An 18,991-nucleotide genomic window follows, 5' to 3' on the forward strand; every position below is an offset into this window, starting at 1 on the left:
CCACTGACATTGGAAATAGGTGCAAGCTAAATATTATCTGCAGAACAACAATAATTTGGTTAACTACCTACATCTTTCATACACAAAGTATGATAAAAACAAGTTTAGCAATTAGTAATTTGGGTTATAACTTAAACTACACTCTATCATTGGTTATCAAGATATACTGATCATTATTATTTTGTCATATTAAACAGTGAGATTTTATATTTATTCCAGGCACTAACAATGTGTGCAGTGCTTCTTTTCTACTATGGCCTTCTCAGTTCACTGGCTCCAAACTACACTTGGATACTAGTTTTAAGGGGGCTGGTTGGTTTTGCCATAGGATGTGTCCCTCAATCGTAAGTTTATCTTTATTATTTCCAATTCATTACAAATAGCATGGATAATCATTGAATAACTTAAATTAGTTTTTGAGTGATTAATAAATATTAAAAGCTGTGGCCAAAGTTATTAGGCTAAATTGTTTTTAATTCTTAGCTGTTGTCAAAGTTTAGGTTTATAAGCAAAATAAAAAAAAAATCGGAAATGGCAAATTCTCTCTTTAGAATCCAGCAATTCAGGTAGACAATCACTAATTATTCTTGTACATGATTACCTACCAGTTACCATGTCTGCACCCTATAGGTCTACTGATTCTTCCACTGAAACAGGTGACGAATGCGAGCATTGTCTCTCAGTTTGGCAACTGGGGAAATAATTGTCAATGTTATATCCAGTCATACAGCACAAGGCGTTGACACAAACTTGTTCCCTGAAATACGGGGTTTTAGTGAAATGAATATCACCAGATTCAAATTAATTATATATATAAAAAAAAAAAAAAAACAATCTGTGGCGGCTTCAAAGTGAACTGTGTTGTAACTTTATCACATAGTACTACTAACCTTTACCTGTAAAATGCAGTTAATTCCTGTATGTACTGTAAGTACTCGGCTAAATTTATATACTGCTTCCTTATTTTGGAAGCCGCATTTTAAAAGCTTCCCTAGCTTAGTTTTATTACTTAGCTGCATATAAAATAGAACCGCTCCAGAAAAGACTTATAAGGAAAATTATTTGTTTGCTTACAAATTAAAGAATTAAAAATATTCTCATTTCTACTTTGTGGAATAGCAAATTATTTAGAAATAATATTCATCAAATGTTAGAGTGAAAAGCATTATATCAAAAGTGTGAGGTCACAGAAGACCTTATCCTTCCAACTGGCATCCACTTTAACCTTAAGTAGCATATCATTTTGACCCTTTGCGTGGACCTATTAGTTTTTACACTACAGAATTAACAATTAGGTAATACATAAAGTATTATATATAATTTTTCACAGAATAATTAGTTGTAGTCTATATAAAAAAAGATTAAATTTGCTTTTATTGAATGTTGGTGGATGTGTAATGCACAAAAGTAAAAAAACATCCTTTTAAAGAACTTAAATTGCATGAAAGCATGACAATTAGTATTTTGGCACCATTCTTAACAATCCAAGACAAAGCCAAATTTTAAAGAAAGCTGTTGATAGGTGTAATGAAAATCATCATATGCTATTTGAATTTTTTAAGTTTTTTGAGTTTGAAATATCCTAAATTTTTTTGAACTATAAAAAAAAAAAACTGCTAACGTGCTGAAAAGTGATGACTGTGACATATTTTTGGAACAAGTACTTCTTTGGTAACTGTAGATAAATATTTGGATTTGCTATAATTTTTAATGTAATAACAGTAAAAATTAAAAAAAACTGTGAAACCGTACAACTTGGGCTACCTTGTATACAAGAAGTGAAATAAATTAAAACTCGTTTTTCAAAACGATTAGTGAATAGAGGATCTTTAAAATGAGGTATATATCGTAAATGTAAAATGACACCTTTGCATTTAAAAATCTTTAAAAAAAATACTCCTCCCCCCACCAGTGTGCCATTTTGGGGTATTTTTGAGTCTTAAAAATTATTTTCCTGAATTCTTCAAGGTCGAGATATGGAGGTTTTCGTTAAAACGAAGAAGGTAGGATTCTCAGTTGAGCTGTTATTCATCATGGACGGGTAGTCTGACTCACCCTGTATTATTTAAATGTTTGTATTATGTATAAAAACTCTTTCTTGTGCTTCTTTGTTTTTTAATATTGTATACAATTTTGTGTAGGTCCAGGCACTGTTGTATTTTTTCTTCCTTGATATTATATTTTAAAATAGATTTAACACAAACAGTAACTTTATTTATATTTTTTAAATATGATTTTATATTTGTGATTAAAGCCATTCACAACAGGAGGTCTTCAGGTTATATTGATAGAGTATTATTATTATTTGATAGTGATGTACTGTTTCATGTTCAATTTAAACACTTTTTTATTTATTCATTAATTTTTAATCAACATCATTGATTTTGTTTTAAAAGCTAAGAATTAACAATCTATAACACTGATTGGATGGTACAGGTTCACAATAAGTTTAATCAAACATCATTTGCTAAAATGGACATTATCTATTGCAGTAACAATTACTTTTATAATATTAGTATTTATATGTGTAGTGTTACTTTTGTTGTATCAATTAATTGCCTGTGAGCATTGGCTGTGGTGCAATGTTTCCAGGTAAGATAGTAGCCATATCATTTTTATATGAGTACTGGATTCCTGGGATGGAACAGAAAGTTGTCGGTAGCGGTTGTCAGTGCTTTTGCATGGTTCATGTAGTAGCTGCAAGTGTGATATATTCCTCATAGTTAAGTTTTTTTTTTAATCTTGTATACAGTCAACTCCTGATTGTTTGTGGTAATTAACACTTGTAGCACTAGTCCCATTATTTGACTGGGTGATAAAACTGTGGTAGATTGCAAGTCTTGTCAATTGATGGTATTGTAGTTTTCACATACTTTTGAATCATGGTGGAATGAGAAATAGGTGTGCCAGTCTAGTGGCCCAGTTTCATGCGCTGCTGTGCATGATGTCACTCACAAAGCATATGGCGTTTTAGCTTATGCTATTATAGCTTATACTTAACATGCTATTTTAGTAGCATGATAGTTATGATTGTTGCCAGTTACTTTGTATGCAGAGTTTCTCCCTTCCAAGCAGCGAGCCAAATGTGTAGTTCTGCTGGATGTAAGTAGATTGGTACTCTGTTAGGTTGGGGAGTGATACAGTTTGACGCCAATTGTATGACTTTACTTCAATCAATATACATAATATGACAAAAACATCCCTGTATGGCTTTAATATGAGTATATGCTTTATAAAGTATTGATCACACACAAAAACTAACTTTAAACTGTACAGAAATATTAACAGTAAAAATAAACACAAACATCAGCCACAGCATTCGAGTGACAGCTCAGGAAATCAGTCGCTCGGTGCTCCTTGAATGATGCTGTTCATGCACAATAACACACCTATTTTTCTTTCCACCATGGTTTTGAATATCTTTTGACACCACGAGGCAATATTTCAAGTTTAGTGGCTGGCCAAAAATTAAATCATTTCCAAAAATGCCAGGGATTTTCCACCCAGTACAACTGATGGATGCCTGACTTTTTTCAGCCACTTGTAGTGTTTTACTAAATTTAAAACTAATTATCTGATTATTACATTTAATTGTAATAGTCAATTTTTAAGAAATTTGTATTCATATATGTTTTTATAATGTAAATAAAAGATTTTGTGTGTAATAGTTTAATAAAAAAAAACATTAAAAATAAATTCAATAAAATAAAAAAAATCTTATATCATCATATAAAATATAATTCATATGCAATGTTTCCATAAATAAAATTTCTTAATACAAGGGTAGCTTTTACCCCCAAATTGTAAAAAGCACACATCGAGACAATATCACCCTTTTGAAGTAGAGTGTCAGATGAGGTGGTATACAAATTTTCAAGTAAATCCATACAATCCAAAAAATATTGGGAGCTTTTACCTCATTTTCACCTTCATTGACTGTACTATGACTTTGGACTTGAATCGACGATATTATATTTGGACTTGAATCCACGATATTATATTTGCACTAAGTAGATATAAGATTTTACCACAGCTTTTTCAATTAATTCTTTTTTGCTTGGTTGTATTCCTTTTTCATGTTATTTTTACCCAATATATTTAATAGGGTATGTTATAATCGGTCTTGCAGGAACAAAAAATTGAGTTGAAACTTGAAATAACTCCTTAAATACCTGTACCATATATACCCAAATATTATACACTACCAGACAGTTGCAAGACACCTTATAATAGATTATCTGCACTTAGATGTCTGTATTTAAATTGTAAGCTTGCTTTAAATTTCCTAATAGGATATCTGATTGTTTATAAATCCATATTCAATATAAGAATTATTCTTGAAAATCTATACTAATACTAAAGTAAAATCTTAACTTTTCTGTTTATGCATTAACATAAAGTGCATTGGATTGGTGACTGATGAGACTTATATGTAACCAATCCTCTCCTTAAAATACTAAATTTATAATTACAATCTAAATGTAGTGGAAACAATCTAAATCTCCTAGGTATAAAGCAGAAGAATAGGAATGCTAGTTTTTATCTTTATAATTGTTCAATATATCACCAAGATTCTAGATATCCTTGTTCTCGTTTTTATAGAATTCTTACAACTGTTGTTTGTTTCTACTTTTTAATTTATGTTCCACCACGATTAACATGCCACAGTCGGTTTACACCTATATAATTGGGAGTTGACCGTAAATACATAACAAATAATAGAATTTAATTGCACTTTAACTTTATGATTTGGTGTGTGGGTAGTTGTTGGCCTTTATTTGAGTGTTTATTTTATTTTAGTAGCATGATAGTTTTGATTGTTGCCAGAGTTACTTTGTATGCAGAGTTTCTCCCTTCCAAGCAGCGAGCCAAGTGTGTAGTTCTGCTAGATGTAAGTAGATTGGTAATCCCTTTGTTTATAATGTTTAATGCCTTTTCAAATATAGAGAACAATACAGGTTTAACATGTTAATACAAGTAATATATTGTAGAATTTTAATTTAATATTGTCTAGTATTTTATTTGTATATCAGTTATCAAGTCCAGTTGTCTAATTTATGGTCCTTGAAATAGTAAGAGTTTCTGTCTGTTTGGTGAAATCATTTTCAAATGCTTGAGATAGGAGATATCACCAGTTATAGAAAAAAATGTTTTGTTGAAGTCAGTGTAGTAAATTATGGGGTATAAAGTCATACACAAATTAAGAGATTATGAGGGATTGTTTTTACTTTTTGTTGCACTTAATGACAACTGTTTTTTTAATTCATGTACATTGTAGGGTTTATAACTAATACATAACTAAAATTTCATAATCACTTAAAATTTGTTTCCTACATCCAGTAAATAAATTAAAGGTTTTCAGAGATTTATTCCTTGACATTTTATACAATGAGTTATGTATTTGACAACTATCTGACTCAGTAAGCTTATATGATTCTTTTATGAATGCAAAATTCATCACTCTAATTACAAAGTGGTGTTGGTGTCAGAACACAAATTTGTAGGAGAGTAAAATAAAAAATTTGCCGTGTTATAAACTTTTTTTATGAGGAATAGTTGTAGTCATGCATAAATGTAGTTGTAGTTCCACACAAAAATTGGTTAATAAGACATGAATTGTTTGCAAATCCGAATAATTTTTTAAAACATCCTAAAGTATAAGTAACATGTGCACATTTTACAAGTAGTAAATGTCATGTTGTGTTTTTACTGCAATAGTACTTAAATATTTTTAAAACAGTTAGGAACTCAGTTAAGTCACTTTAATATCTTTTGAAACATCAAGGGAAGTTTGCTAATCATGTTTTATGCAAATACACTACTTTGTGTTAGTGGCGACGAATTTTGCATTTAGGTTTTACTATAACCTAAGGAAAGTAAATAATAAAGAAAGAGCTAGTATACGTTCAGTGAAGCACTTTTGTAACCAACTCCTAAATAATTTAAGAGAATAAATGACAACATATTAATAATATAATAAAGTGTATTGTATTATTTTAAATCAAGCCATTATTAAGTTAAATAATAATTTATTATAAATAAGATATTCAAAAAGTTGAAGTAAATTGGGCCCCTTTGTGTCCAAGACTTTAGCAAATTAAAAAATGGAACCCCCTTCCCAGCCTGCTGTATCAGATAGAGGCTGGAACAGAGTTATCCGCCCATCCTTCAAAGGTGGTATGGCAAAGATATTGCCTGTTATCCCTGCTCATGGTGGCAATCCCAAGCATTTTGTCCTAAATAACAAAAAAATTAAAGTAAAAGACTAATATGCTCCTTAATACCCATTCCTAAGCCGAATGCCTCCATTATTACATGTATTACACCCTGGAAATTTGTGTACTATGGCTGAGATTTACGTTATTGATTACTACAGGTAAGTTACAACACAATTCACCCATCCATTCATAATCAGGGTTCATTGAGTCATAACTGGTATCTGTCAGCTTGTGGTACTAAATTGATGAAATATGCAATTTATCAATTAGCATACATGTTTGATGCAAGTGGAGCCAAATATGGCATAACTTTAATTTTAAATACTTAAATTTGATTACATACCACTAATACATAAGACACAATAATTGGACAGGATATTTTGAATAAATTGTGTACTTCAATAAACATAAGAGTTTATGTGAATTTTCACTAACTGCATTACCCCCATAAACCTTATATAAAAAAAACTTGTTTCTTTATGTTTTCCAGATTTGTACCCAAGCTGCACCATTATACTAAAATTTCAAGTCTGTAGTACATCTGAAGTGTTTGTTGGTGAGTGGTGTGTGCTCATATCCAACTTTATTTCAATAGTGTAATAAAATTCTAATGTTGTACATAAGATTTGGGTGTTCTTGTGTGCAGTGTTTCTGGGCATTGGGAGCCTGTTTTGAGGTGCTGCTTGCACTATTCATAATGCCAACACTAGGATGGCAGTGGTTGCTGGCTCTTTCCACAGGCCCTCTTCTCGCGTTTGCCTTAATATGTCCAGTAAGTATAGCCATATAGTGATGTTCTTTATAAATTATGTTTGTGTAGTGTTTATAAGTGTATTTATCTTAAACATGTGTATTTTAACCTCAAAATGCTTATTTATATTTTGTATTTTATGGAATTTGAAAGAAGTAATTATTCAAGTTAAGGAATCGAATATTTTCCCAAGAAGATTATTTGTCTACTCATATACTCTATTATCTAAAACAGTTTCAGGACACTTATTTTATTTGTAGCTTTGTGTCAAACTTCTTCAATTATAAGTATTTTTTGCTAAAAATAAAATTAAAATAAATATTATTGATAGAGAATTTACCATTTGAGGTTTAAAAACCAATAGTGTTAATGAGTTATGTAATTCATTAATATAATAATTAATAATATAATAGTTTGATCTACCTAACTCTATGTTACTTTGACTGTTTATCAGTGCAAAAGCAATGCTTAAGGTCTCTGTTTTACAAAACTGAAATACAGTAAAATGTTTATGAAGAATGTTAAATTTAAATTATTAGTGTGATTGTATTTTGTCAACCAGATTCATTTCTAATAAATGCTGTAATTTGGAAACTTTCTCTCAGATCATGGTAACTGGTTTTATTTGTTATGGTTGGGAGGATGTAATTCTAGTTATATTTTAATTAAAGAACAGAAATTGAAGGAAAAACATTGAATTATTCTTTTATCTACGTACAGCAAACTCAGACAAGTACTGTGACATATTGCAGCAAGCAATTCAATCAATAATTGTGTAAAACTGAGCTCAACATTTTTGTATTTCCACAGTATCTGTCCTGGAAGCATCCAATTATACTTGTGAGGTAATGGATAATTTTGGATATGAGGTGTGATCACCTTCTATGCTGTCTGGATCTTTTGCCAAATGGCTGCCATTCTTTCTAGAGCTAAAGACCTAACCCAATATTGATAAAAACACAGTTCATGAAAATATGAATGAATTGTAGAAGTCTCAGAAAATGACATTTTTAACATTGAATTCAAAAGCGAGTGTAACATTATATTAAGTGCCCTTGGTTTGAAGAGTGACTATGTATAACAGTAGGATAAGACTGCGTCTTTCAAATTTGTGTAATAATAATAATAATCTTGGTCTTTTTAAACTAAAAACCCCAATTACTTTCTGAATGTACCTGATCTAACATTTACAAAATAAAACTTTGAAGCTGTAAACATTCAAATGATTGATGATAATTTTTTAAACATTTTGTATGGTATGTACAGTGGCTCCCAGAGAGTGCAAGGTATCATGTAGCATCAGGGCAGCCAGACAAGGCACTGCGTACGCTACGCCAAGTTGCTGCAGACAACGGCAAGCCCATGTTGTTTGGACGACTGGTTGTCGATGATTCCATCATTGGTGAGCGTGGCAGAGTAGCAGACTTGCTAATTCCACAGCTTAGACGCACATCTTTTTTGCTGTGGTTTATCTGGTTAGTAACATCATTTAAGGTTTTGATGTATTAGTTTTCTTAAAGGAAGTAGAGTTTTCAAATATCTTATGATTATGGGTGATTGTCATCCTTTTCTTATATATGAAATTTTCCTAACTAGTTATCAGTACCAATGTTTTTTGTATAGCTCAGAATGGATAATTTATGGGTTTCTTAATAATTTGTAATGTACGATTGACAATAAAAATACCCATAGTAAACACAGAAAAAACTAGTTTTGCTGTATAAAGATGGAGATAGAGATGAAGTATGTTGTGTTAAATAGTCCCATAATAGGTGGAATGAGGTTAACTGTTGACAAAGTAAGGTAATTAAAGAGAGTGCAATAACAGCATGGTACTAAAAACAATTAACTTCAGTGTGGTTTTGCCTGTTAAGACATTGATGTATAAACTTGGAAGGCTATTTACTCACTGTTTTAATGGGTTTGACAGGCTTAGGATTTTATTATCTCAAGCATTATTAAAAATGTAAATTACAGTTTGTTTCAAGTCAACAGTGTTAAAAATGTAAATTAAAGTTAACAGTAACATTTTTAGCTAATCTTAATAGTATTCTAATCAAGAGCTCTTTCTACTGCAAGAGATTTAGCAGTAAGAGCTGCTTTCAGTAGAGCTGCAAGAGCTCTATGATTTAAGTTAATACGTTTGTCTTTTCAAAGCTAGCTGTAATTACAAGATAGGTGAGTCTGAATTTAATTTACAAATTGGTAATACATTACGAAATTGAATTCAATTGAATTTGGGCTGATCATATTTAAAATTAAACATAATTTTCAGAAGGACTTGATATGAATCTCATTGGTAACATTTAAAACTAATTAACATTATTATTTTAAAATTCTAGTTTTTAAGAAATTAAGTTTAAAATTATGTAGTTAAATAAATAGGTCTATAAAGAAGAATTATTTCCAGACTAAACCATCTGTGTAGTAGTAGACGTGTTCAGTTTATATCAAGACGGGCTTGTAGTGCAATCTCTAATTGATCTAAACTTAAAGCGCACCTGTATCAAGAATAAAAAAAACTGATTTAATGAGTTTGTTGACATTTTCATACTTTTATATTCAATTAGTCTAGGAAATCAGTAACTATAAAAAACGTCCTTGAAAGTTGAGAAGTTTTTATTACAACTTATTTGATCTTTGTATGTATTTCTTGATATATGAATTTCAGGTTTTTTTAGATCTCTCTGCAACCAAAGTCCTAATTTTGAATACAAAATCCCTTAAACACACAATTTTTTAGATAGAAAGTAGTCTAAATGGTAACATTTTTTATATAATTAGCACCTATTGAAAACATTGTAAACCATCTGTGAATAAACTATAATTACGTCATATTTGATGTCATCTACATTCTAATTGTAATTATTTAATTATTTTTATGCGTATTGAAATCTGTAAGTATTATTAAGCAAGTAATATAAAAATTATGGAAAGAAACATTAAATTCTGTAAGTTTACATCTTGAGAAGGCATTAACATATTCTTTGCGGCAGTACACTTTATGTAGCGCAGAGGTTAAGACTTCTGTGCAATCTTTCATAATAAAGACCAGCATTGAAGGTGTTATCTACATTAGTTATAGGTAGACAGAAGTTATATGATAGTTTACATGTCTGCGGTAGATGTCTTATATGATGCGGAGGCTGAGACATCAGTTTGATCTTTCTCAGTATAGACCAGCAGTGAAGTAATATCTACATATATTATAGCTAGACAGTAATTATACAATAGTTTAACACGTTGACTGCAGAATACGCCTTACGACACAGAGGCTGATACTGTTCAATCTCATTCCTTATAAAGCAGTAGTGAAGGTCTTGATACAATAAAAAAATGTCCATTAAAAACATTTGGAGAAGTGGAAAATATAGTGTTCTTTACTTGTGTCTTAGCTAACATAGTATGGCCAATTATAAAATTTATTTTGACTAGAAAAAGCACCATCAATAATACCTGAGTAGGGTAGGAAGGAGAGGAAGACATAGAGGAAAACTTGAGTCTTATTATCATGCTAGTTATTTAAATACGATTATTATTTTTAATTTAATATTTTTTGTTATAATTTACAAATATTTATCACTTTTTGTTATTGTTGATGTATTAAACAGCATTACTGTCAAATAATATATTATTTAAAATGAAACATTTGTCTACATCTACAAAAGCAACAGTTTTGTGGCTCATTGAGCAGTGAGGAGTAAATAGTTATCTTAGGTTCATATTTGCTTATTTAATAACAATAACAACTTTATGCACAATAGACCTACAATACTTAAATTTAGCGTTGCATTCAATTTCTTCAACATTTTTGTTATTTTTTCTTTGATAATGGTTTTTGTCAGCATATATGTATTATTATTTTAGATTGTTAGGACGATTGTTCTTTGGTAAAATAGTATTCTTTCAAATTCATGATCATCTTCAGGAAAGCTGTTGGTTTTCTTTTCATATTAGTATACATCACCCTTTTTCAAATGGTCATTTGTCGACTGGGTACTTACTGATAATCATGTTTATACCTTGTGTTATATTTGTCTACTTTGTAGAGTTAAGATGTAATCCATTTTGTTGAATCTACCAATACATTTCATTCATGATTTTAACACATTTAGAAACAGCCAAATTAAGAGAGTGAACTTTTATTATGACTGTTGTGCCATCTGCAATTTGTATCAACTGAATTTATATTGAAGATTAAATTATTTAATACAAAATAAAAGGTATTCACCCTATTTTTGATCCTTGTGGTACACCATGAAATACAGGATTTCAATTTGAAAAATATTTAAAATACTGCATGTTGAAATCTATTTACCAAGTTGGAAGTAAACTAACAGTAAGATATTTCACAAATTTCAACAAACTTTCTGAGTAGTATATTATGACTGACACAATATATATATATTTATATTTAGTAATGTTGTCTACAATATTAAAAGAACAAAACTGATAATTGTTAACATTTGTTTGTGTTATTGAAACACAGTGTACATATACATTTTAAAACAAATATTTAATGTTCGAGGCAAGAAACAAACCAGTGTATTCTATCTATTTATATACAGGGTGTCCCAGAACTCTTCCAATATTTTCAGGTATTATTCCTGGACCAAAGACAAACAAAAATTTCGTATTCTAATTTTCAAAACTCAATAATTACCCGAAAAACCGGCATTTTGAATTTTAACTTGAGAACGGCTTGTTGTAATGAGGTAAAATTTGGTATATAACCTAAAGGTCTAAATATAGAAAAAAAATTATATTTTTAGAAGCTTTACTTTCAAAATGGGGGTTTCCTAAAAACTTTATGCGTAAATATTAAAACAATGCCGCATAATAAATAAGTCTCAATTATTACATTTTAGTTAGACAATTTAATTACAAATCCCAAGTTTAAGAAAATCGGTTGATAAGAGACATAATGCGCTTTTATAAACCAAGTAATAAACAATAACCACTGTGATTATGTGACAGCACTGTTTGTGAGCTACAACAGTAACAGCTGTTTTAATTTTTGCTGGTTGGCTGATTTCAACTACATTGTTAAACTGTGGTTATAATATCATTACCTATTACAGAATTTAGGTTTCTTTTGATTAAAATATGTTAATAACCTATATAAATAATAACTTTATGCATTGAAATTTAACAATAATATTGCAAAATATATTGCATTCCCATACAGTATTGTATCTTACATATTATGCAATATTTTTATATTAATATGTACACAATTATGTTTAAAATGATGAATGTTAAGTACCTAAGGTTTTAGTCCTATTATTTCACCATTTATGTAATTATGAAATAATTCAGTAAGTTATTAATTAAGTAATAAAAATAAAGGTATAGTATTAAATTAACAGTATACCTCAAAGACTCCAAGCAGTCATCAAAGCCAAAGGAAGCAATGCCAAATTTTGAGAGATGTTTTAAAATCTTTAAGTTGTTATCAATAAAAAGAGTTACAATATTCTTATTTGTTATTTAACACAGTTTAACTTGATTACTAACCTACTTTTTAGGACTGCATGTGCATTTTGCTACTACGGAGTAGTATTGATGACCACTGAAATGTTCGAGGCCTCAGAGCGGAGATGCTCAGGTAGCATTAATGCCCTGAAAGAAGTTGACACTTGCACAGCAGATTGTCGTCAACTCAACACTCAGGATTACATGGATCTTTTGTGGACTACTTTAGCAGAGTTTCCAGGTAAATTTTTGTATTTATAACCTGTTAAAATATGAATTATATTTTAAAAATAACATTTATTTATGCACAGGTTGTGAATTACATTTTTCTTATCAGGCAGTAACAAATTGTTGCTTATTACATATTTTTTCATATGTGTTTACAATTCATTACATATGTACAAAATTCCTTACGTGGAAATATGCAAACACACGCACCTACGGCAATTTGCCATATTTTTCCAATATTATATGCAGAAGTTTATTTTAGCGTCAATGAAGGCTAGATGGCTAGGTTATTAGTCCCTGGCTGGCGAAAGGGGCATTCAGTTCCTTCCTAAACTGCTCCGATTGTAAGTAATTTGGTAACTAGGGCGTGTTCTATCATGTTTTTTACCATTAGAAATTAGATCATTTTGTTGCATCATTTCTTTTTGAACAATATTCAATATAATATGGTTCATAATTCCATCGTATTATAAAAATCTTTAATTTATTTCAAGAAGTAAAATATTTTTGTGTCAATGACAAAGATTCATAGAGACGTGGCAATTTGCTAACAGTGCATGCTGTGGAGTAGTTATATGAAACTATGACTTTTCATGATGTTGGGATCATGACTGGTGGTCAAATCAACCCAGGAGTCAGTAAATTTTGTTATACCTCAAGCCAGGTGTGTTGACAACTTGTTCAAGCTTTCAGTAGCTGCCGGAATAGCCACTTGCTACCCCCACACAAACCGTTAGTCAGTTGTCACACATTAGCCTTGAAAACTGTGCCCTTTGGGTCGGTCTGACCCTGCACACTCACTCGTGTTACCCATTGGTTCTGTATTGGTGAGTCGATCTGACCCCTGCACGCCCACTCATGTTACTTGTTGTTTATGCATTGTTGAGTCTACATAGCCTATGTGCACTCTAGTGGGACTTTTTTTACCAGAGTATAATTTTTATGTATTTTATTTTGAACATTAGAACATTGTAAGTAGTTTTTTCAGTATTGAATATGGAAGGTTGAGAACAACAAGCACAGAGAATGCAATGCTATTTATTGGAAGCTAAAGAAGATGAAGGCATTTTTGTGACAGTGGTAATGAGGATGAAATTAATCATGTAAGTGATTCAAGTCATCAAACATCCTCTGAAGTGGATGATATAGACGAGAACTCGAGTTTCGTTCCCCCGATTGGTGAGGAAAGTGAAAATGAAGAGCTTATAAATGCTGAAACCGGAAATGAAACAGAACAAGAACAAGTTTAGCAACCACCTCTGAGTGTAGCGCAAGTACAGGAGAGAGGTGGGGAGAGAGAATGAGTGAGAGTAAGAGTGAGAAATGATGGTTGGAAATTAAAATCCAATGTCTTATGGGTCTGTTGGTACTAGCAGGATTCATTCAATCGGGACATCTCAATTTGATATCAACTATGAATTTTGAGAAAATTTCTTTACCTCCTTAGGTCAATCAAGATATATTGACCAATATTAGGTCAATATGTAGTATTTATCTTAGTGAATGAAATTTTATTGTTTTCAGGATAATAAAAGTAAAATATATGCCAATGAAATTATGGCCATCATCTTTTCAGTTTATTTTTCAATACTACGCATCATGGTGTGAAGTTTTGCTTTTGTAGCAGTTTTATGTATTTTTGTAAAATTACATTTTTGAATTTTGATATTAAATGCATTAATTTACACTATTTGTATTGCTTTTCATTTATAGATCACTTGAAATGCATGGATAATTATTTACATAATAGGTTCCAAATTAGAACAAAACCTTTTTTCAGATTTGTTCTTATTGCATTACTAGCACTATTTAAATTTCCATTGTTTTGACATTCTATAACTAAATATCCACACACACTACATAGTTTTATCAAACACTCACTTTTTTAACATGTTGGCAATGGCTGAAAGTTTCATACTTTTTAAAATTATGATGTAATTTAGACCAAAAATGAAAGAACCCATACCTTTTTTTCAATAAATACAAGGGCTATCCAGAACGTAACAGACGTTTTTGATTGGTGTGGCAGTGGGCGGGACTACAGCTGCCATCTTGGTGTCAATACACTCTGGCGTTTAGTACGCATCGAGTTGTAGTTGCTCGTGGTCTGTATCTCTTTTACTTTTCTCACTGTGATTAATTAAAATGTGTGCTGCAATTGAAAACCCCGCCATTTGTAAAGTGTGTTCAGTTCTAAGGTTCTTTTTGGTAAAAATCCATAAACCAACTGACATCTATCGCCAACTGTGTTAAGTTTATGGAAATGGAATAGTGAGTGAAAGCAGAGTAAGGCAATGGTGCATTGACTTAAAATATCTGCATCAATGTTCTTGACGATAGTCGTAGTGGTTGGCCTAGCCTAGTTACTAAAGAAATGTCAGTTTGTGAAAATCGCCATTTTACAATAACTAAACTCTGAGAAAATCACGAAGTTTACTGTGAAAATGCAGTCTATGGAATGGGGGCACACATTTTCTTAAAAAAAACCAAGAAAATATCTTAAAATTGTGTCAGCGAGAAAGATTATGGCAACTGTTTTTTTGGGATGTTAAGGGTGTGATTCTGGTTGACTTCCTTGAACGAGGATCCACAATTAATGCAGAGAGGTACTGTGAAACATTGCAGAAGGTACGGCAAATGATGCAAAATAATCATAGGGGAAAAATGCTAAAAGATTTTGTTTTTCCACGGCAATGCACGTCCCCATACAGCTAATCGTACATGACAAGTCTTCGATGATTTTTATTGGGAAGTCTTTGATCTTATAGCCTTATCTAGGCCTCATAGCCTAGATCTGGCACCAAGTGACTACCATCTCTTTACAGTGATGAACACCTGGCTCGTAATGCATCGTTTCGATAGTGACGCTGAACTTCAAGCTGGCGTTTATTACTGGTTTAGATCTCAGGTGGCAGATTTCTACAATGCTGAAATTGAAAAACTTGTGTTACGTTATGATAAATGTTTCAATTTGAGCAGGAATCACATTGAAAAATGGCCTAAGAGTGTAGCTTTTAAATGTATATAATAAAGTGTTCCTATTTCAGTTGGTTAATTTTTTTATTCCTAATGTCTGTTACTATGTGGATAGGACTCGTGATTAATAGTGTCCATGAATATCTTTTCAAAGTCTAAAATATAGCCGCATAATATTCAAATAGTATAAGAAAACCATCGTTTACGAGGTAGGGCACAATGCGCATTCTAATAGAAAGCATAGAAAAAGGGCTGAGTCCCACTGGTGGTGGTGACACTGTTATGAATGTGTTGCTGAATTGCTTAACTCCACCTTCTGAATTTTTATTAATATTTTAGTTCTGATTAGAACTTATTAGTATAAGACTGCCTACTTATATATTTGGAGATTATGAGTTTCAAGTTTATTTCACTGTTATGTTCAATTTTCAGGAATATTTGCCACAATCTTTGTCATTGAGAGATTTGGACGTAAATACACGATGGCAGTGCAATTCGTCATCTTTGCTGCATGCATCTCATTACTTTTTGTTTGTTTGGAAAGGTAAAGAATTAGTGTTATTTTACTCCCTTACATGGTTCTTATACTTCAATGTTTAGCAAAAATCAAGCATTAACAATAAAAATTTCTATTATAGGTTTGGTAGGTTCAGTTCAGTAGTTGTGAGGAAAGAGTCTGCTTTCCGTTTTGAAATTTTAGAAACTTGTTCTTGTTTGTGTACAACTGTCAAGAATGATTTATTTGATTTAAATTTAGAAGTGTAATAAAACACCTTCAAATTAGTAATGGTTTCAGTGCTATGTCACAGTTTAAAGTATTTTTATATAAACATAACACACTATTTTAGATTCAGTGCTTTTAGAGACTTTTATAATAATAATCATAACATGAGAACCAATTAAAATTATGTAAAGCATGTTATGGAAAAATAATTTTAAGTTCTTTTAATAGTACTATAGTAGTCTTATGATCTTTGTAACGATTCCTCTTTCTTCATTGAGTAGCGTAACTGTTGGTATCATCCCTCCAGCGTGTGATAGTTCCTCTACAATCTTTAAATTTCTGTGCCCTACTGGAATGGCATTCACAAATAGAACTCTTTCATAAGACTTTACCATACTCATCTTTTAATTCGTAATTAGACATTCACATTAAGACTTGTGGCTGTTCTAAAATATTGTCTAAAATAGCTGTTTATATCAAATCAAATCAAATCAAATTATTTATTTTTCTCAAGAAACATAATGCACATAGCAATATTATGAAAAACAATATTATGTATATCAAGTCAACAATTATCATTTTACAAAATATACTTTTTTCCCAGGCTGGACCTATACAGGGTGGAAAAAAAGTATGGAAACGCTTTCACTAATTTTGTATGGCTTCACTTATACAAATTTAAATTTTGTACATCACCACTTGTATTAAGAACCTAGTTTTTGAGACCAGTGGGGACATTTTATCTTTTCAGGGGGACGGCCCGTGAGGAGTCGGACGAAAATATTAAATGTAAAGCATAGGCCGAGTTTGATATCAAATTAAAGGTCTAGTAAAGAGAAACTCATTACCGCAAACCGCACTTAAAATGGTTGACCCTATCCAGAGTACGGGCCGTTTGAATTTCAGAAGTAACGTTTTGATTAATTATTATTTTTCCGCAATTTCACAGTCTTAAGTGAACTGTTCTGACTGAAAATGACACTTTATGGAACACAATTTATCCAAAAAGAATTAAATTAAAAATTATCTATGTATTACAAAAAATAAAACCATACCTTTTAAATGAGGTGCTCAAACTGCTCTCCGAACACTTTGTTGGCAATGAGCTAGTCTATTATAAAAACCTACTGCAGTTCACATTTTGAAGCATCTCGGGTGTAATTCTTCTTGCTTCTTCTAATAAACGATTTTGTCAGTTCCTCAATGTTGGCTGGTTTTAGTTTTATACACATTATCTTTTAAGAAGCCCCACAAAAAGAAATCTAGTGGATTAAGATCCGGTGACCTAGCCGGCCAACTCACGGTACCCCTGCGACCAATCCAACGGTTAGGAAACACTTCATGTAACAGATTGCGCACCCGCAAATAGTAATGGGGCGGTGCTGCTCCATCTTGCTGAAACCATACTGCATTAAAATTTGCCCCAAGAAGAGCACGCACTGCTGGCAAAATGTTATTTGTCAACATATTGAAATAAATTTCGCCTGTTAGATTTCCATCTATCACAAACGGTCCTACAATGTTATTTTTTATTATTCCAGCCCACATATTCACTTTCTGAGGCCTTTGTGTGTGGCCTTCTATCATCCAGTGTGGATTATGGTCGGCCCCAGTAACGGCAATTATGCCTATTAACTTGTCCATTAACAAAGAATGTAGTTTCATCTGAAAACAATATCGAACTTAAAAAATTTTTGAATTTCGTCACACTTTCTCATCATTATTTCGCAAAATTCAGTCCTTCGATCAAAATCATCCTCTGCAAGTTCTTGGGTTAGGGTTACTTTAAAAGGGTGATACTTGTTTTTGTGTAAAACATTCAACACTGAGCTATGGCTCATATCAAAGATTCTTCTGCAGCCACTCTGGCCGAGGTGCTGGGATTTTCAACAAATGTTTGGAGTACATCCACAGGTTTTTGTTCATTTGTTGCCGATTTAGGCCTGCCACTTTCTTTCGCGATCTTTGACTGTTCTAGTTTCTTCAAATCTTTTTACTATCTTAAACCACTGTTTGACTTACTAATTGGGGGTCTATCAAGAAAAGTGTCATTAAACAAATGCGCTTTTTTCTTCATAGGGACGAACTAGATTTCCATACCCACGCATCATAAGCAGCGTGATTCTCTCAAACTCACTAAGTGACATTGCTTTTAAAACTAGTAGAAATAAAATGTAAACACTTAAGTAAAAGAATTTATAACTATCGCAGTACCTTCTAGTGAAGACTTTAAACTTTAACTTACGTGGACGAAATTATAACGTAGACTAAAAACCAAGTTGATATTAAAAATACAAAACTGTGGAGTTTTGATGTGACAGTACTGTTTGTATTGCCTAAACCAGTTTATGTTTGCCTGAGATAAAAGGGCTGGGAGGGACTGGACCTTGACCTCATGTTGATAAGGAGTTACGGTGGTATTATTGAATACTCTCAGTTTCTTGAAGACAAGACAGGAAAACCCCTATTTAGTGTTATCCAACAAATGTAGAGGTAAAAAAAAAATTATTTTTTGTTGGAAATTGTTTTTTTCAAATTTACATAAACCGACATAAAACATACTACTGAAAGTAAATTAGTTACTTCACAAGACAAAATTTACTCAATTTCTTTGTCATG

At 31.5% G+C, this 18,991-nt stretch overlaps 1 protein-coding gene across 2 annotated transcripts in view; it reads left to right on the top strand.

Moving 5' to 3' along the window:
- The window catches only part of LOC124369219 (synaptic vesicle 2-related protein), a 55,391-nt gene that overhangs the window by 20,435 nt on the left and 15,965 nt on the right, over positions 1–18,991 (top strand). For both annotated transcript variants that reach the window (XM_046827065.1, XM_046827066.1), the window contains exons 5-10: positions 220–344; positions 4,828–4,891; positions 6,865–6,990; positions 8,236–8,444; positions 12,498–12,685; positions 16,081–16,192. In XM_046827065.1, the coding sequence (XP_046683021.1) occupies positions 220–344; positions 4,828–4,891; positions 6,865–6,990; positions 8,236–8,444; positions 12,498–12,685; positions 16,081–16,192 (824 nt within the window). The remainder of the gene's footprint in view (positions 1–219; positions 345–4,827; positions 4,892–6,864; positions 6,991–8,235; positions 8,445–12,497; positions 12,686–16,080; positions 16,193–18,991) is intronic.

This window comes from Homalodisca vitripennis, chromosome X (assembly GCF_021130785.1).
Source record: "Homalodisca vitripennis isolate AUS2020 chromosome X, UT_GWSS_2.1, whole genome shotgun sequence".
NCBI lineage: Eukaryota > Metazoa > Arthropoda > Insecta > Hemiptera > Cicadellidae > Homalodisca > Homalodisca vitripennis.